Source organism: Strix aluco, chromosome 1, assembly GCF_031877795.1.
Source record: "Strix aluco isolate bStrAlu1 chromosome 1, bStrAlu1.hap1, whole genome shotgun sequence".
Taxonomy (NCBI): Eukaryota; Metazoa; Chordata; class Aves; order Strigiformes; family Strigidae; genus Strix; species Strix aluco.
Window position 1 is genome coordinate 139,968,308 of NC_133931.1, and position 3,097 is coordinate 139,971,404.

Below are 3,097 nucleotides of genomic sequence, written 5' to 3' on the forward strand. Positions count from 1 at the left end.
TAAATACGAAAGAATCTTGGCTTCTGATATATGAGTTATCTTTCCTGGCCTGAACTACTTTATGCATGTGTCAGATGCAAGTCAGGGGTAGTCAACCGAAACTTGGTTCCGAGACAAATAGGCATATTCAGATAAATCAGCAGATACGATAAGAAGGACTGTTATTAAAGAGCTGGTTTAAATTCTTCTTAGTAATGAGCAGGAAATATTTTTCCAATCCTGAAAAAGTTTCTGAGATGTCGAAAAAAATTTTTCATCTTAACTTGGAATGAAAATCTCAAACTTTGTCTCAGTAAAACAATCTGGAAAAAAAAAAAAAAGGTTCAGATGAAAGAAAACCTGGAATTTTCAAAATGCTGCAATTCATCTTGGATTTTTTTCTCTTTTTTTAACTCTAATTTGCATAAATTTAGAAAATGGAAGAGTAATTTTTAGGTAATTTTGTTTGGTCATTTTATAGTGCTGAAATTGGATATTTTAATGATTCTGAACCTTTTTCGTCAAAGCTTTAAACATTTCAAAATGAAACCTGATCTAAAAAAGTGTTTTCAAACCTAATCTTGTCATATGAACATTTTTGGCTTTGGCTATTTGTCATCTTCTCATTAGAAAAGATTTCATAAAAAGATTCTCTACTAGTTCTTGTGGTGAGATTTTTGATTTGATGAACTGCAAATATTTCTTTTGGCACACTGGACTCATATTGAAATGCATATAGATATCCCTTGAGGAAATCCTGTATTTGATCATCACTAACCTATGCTTTAATATGCATTTTAATGGCTTGAACACTTGTGTAGTATTACCTGGATCAGATTCCTGAATGTCTTGAGACAGATCGACAGACAGTGACTTCCCAAATCTCTGTGGCAAATTTAGAAGTGACTGACTGGCACTTTTAACAAGTGGAGATCTCCCAAGCCTGTGTGATACCTTTGGAGCATGTCTAGGTATGTTCTCTCCAAAAGCTCTCCCAAATCTCAGAGGCAAATTGGCAAATGGTTTAATGCTTCTTTCTTCTGGATAATTTCTTCCAAACCTAAGAGGTAAATTAGCAATGGAATTTGGCATCTTGTTTAATGTAGGAGGATTCATTTTAATTATATTTTTTGATCCCCAGTCTTTCATTTCTTCAAAATTGAGACTCCTCTGCTTTTCTTCCAAGGTATTATCTTTAATCTAAAGAAAAATAATTAAAAAAAGGATACTATCATTTTACAGGACATTACTCCAGCTACCAATCACACAAAGTATTCATTTTCATATCTCCTTAGAAAGCTGCTGAGTAATACTCTTTTTTGGATATCTAATGCTTTTTAACTGTATTTGCTAAACTGCATTGTAATATGAACTACTTCTCTGGTCTGGATGAACAGGAGGATGGGACAGCCCACCTGAAGGTATAGTTCATTTCTTCCTAAGCATTGGGTGAATGCTTTTGACCCAATATCCTGCCAGGCTAATAGCCAGAGAAATGAATGGCAAGAGTTTGGGTCAAGTCCACATCGTGTCTGTTCTGGCCTTGCAGCATAGAGATTGCCCTGAGCTTTGAGTTGCTTTAGTCCTTCACTAGTACACAAGATGCATTAGGAGCTCCTGGGCTTCTTCTTGTGCAACCAGCACAAAATCTACTTTCTGTGTCTATGCTGGCACACAATGCAGAACTGAGCCTAGTAGATTACCTGTGTCGTGATGTAAAGGGCAGCTGTTGCCTGAAAAATAGCTATATCATGACCCTTTCTTATATAGCACTGTTCCTTCCCTGGGCAGATTGAAAATCACTTATTTTTGTGACAAAAATAAGTTTCCAAGCCTTAACAGCAAATATGTGCAAATGTGTTTTTTAATTTGTTAAAAACACAATTTCTACTAATCCTAATTTCAGTTCCTTGTCCCTGTTTACTGACTTCCCCGAGAGCTTCTACTGTGAGAGAAGGGGAATAAACCATTCTAGTTCATACTCCATGACTAAAACATTAAATAAACTATCCCTCTGATGCACCTGCACACCCTTTCTGAAGTATATAGAAGTATATAGAAGACAGTGAGCTGAAGACCTGAAGAGGATTTCACTAGCGTAATTAAAGTTGTATTGTGGTTTGAAAGATCTTTATTACACCAATGATGATGAGTCAAAAGGAGAGGTTGGCTCTCATTTCCCAGGGAGTATTTGCAGGGCAGACAAGGAAAATAATACAGATGAACTGTGCAAATTTCATTTGGCATCTATTGAGACATAATAAATGTACAACCCCGCGAAGATATTTTTATAGTCAATTTCCAGAGTAGTATTTTAAGACCATTAGCTATATTAGATTTAAAATGTTCTCTGTTTATCATTATTCTTTGAGTATTACAAGCATGCCTTTATTAATTTTGGATTAATAATGTATCTGTTATATTATGTGCATAAAATGCCTGACAGGAATGTTAATTGAGGCCCCACTGTGTAAGTAAGAAACATTTCAGGAAAAGTCTCAACCTAATCGTAAGGCTGTATTGCAAGAAAATTGAAACATGAATTGATTTGCACAGTATGTGTGTCCGAGAAAATGAATTTCCTGACAATTATTTCAATGAGCTTTTTTCATACTGCTAGTGCTATAATGCTGAATACTGTGCAATGAGGTTGGAAGAGCCTTTGCCAAAAAATTCAAAGCACTTAAGATCTGACCCACAGTCCCCCCAGATAATGTCATAGTAATACAGATCTTACCTCGTAATATTTATCATCATCATCTTCTCTGCTCTGCAGACTGGACTTCATCGGTTCATCTAGGCACATACTATTTGATGTTAGAAAGACCGCTGTAGCTAAAGCAAATAGAATAAATGTGTTGGTTGAAATGACTGTCATTTTTCTCAAATTAAGCTTACTTAGAGAGCTCAAAATCTGTACAGAAAAGAAAACTGCCATCGTTTTATATGTTCAGAAAACAAAAAGATTTTGTTCCCTATGACATCAGACTCAAAAGCTTCAATTCTTAATATTAATTAGGGAAGTAATTTGAATATATTTGAAGAATGTTGGGAATTTCTTTTGTGAACCTTTTTAACCAACATAGCTTCTTGTTAGGGACACGCTGACTTTACAAAT

General features: G+C 35.1%; 1 protein-coding gene across 1 annotated transcript; it reads right to left on the reverse strand.

The window, feature by feature from the left end:
* Positions 1–258: 258 nt before the first annotated feature.
* NPVF (neuropeptide VF precursor) lies at positions 259–2,857 on the reverse strand. The gene is made up of 3 exons (XM_074815566.1): positions 2,717–2,857; positions 807–1,179; positions 259–302 (listed from the first exon to the last, which is right to left on the reverse strand). Exons 1-3 carry the CDS (start codon positions 2,855–2,857, stop codon positions 259–261), a joined length of 558 nt encoding a protein of 185 aa, XP_074671667.1.
* Between the last annotated feature and the right edge of the window lie 240 nt (positions 2,858–3,097).

Coding starts and splice junctions, on each gene's coding strand:
- NPVF (XM_074815566.1), bottom strand. CDS start 2,857: ATGACAGTCATTTCAACCAACACATTTATTCTATTTGCTTTAGCTACA. Junction 1,180..2,716: donor ATGATGATAAATATTACGAG/GTAAGATCTGTA, acceptor ATTTTTCTTTAG/ATTAAAGATAATACCTTGGA. Junction 303..806: donor CATTCAGGAATCTGATCCAG/GTAATACTACAC, acceptor TTTTTTTTCCAG/ATTGTTTTACTGAGACAAAG.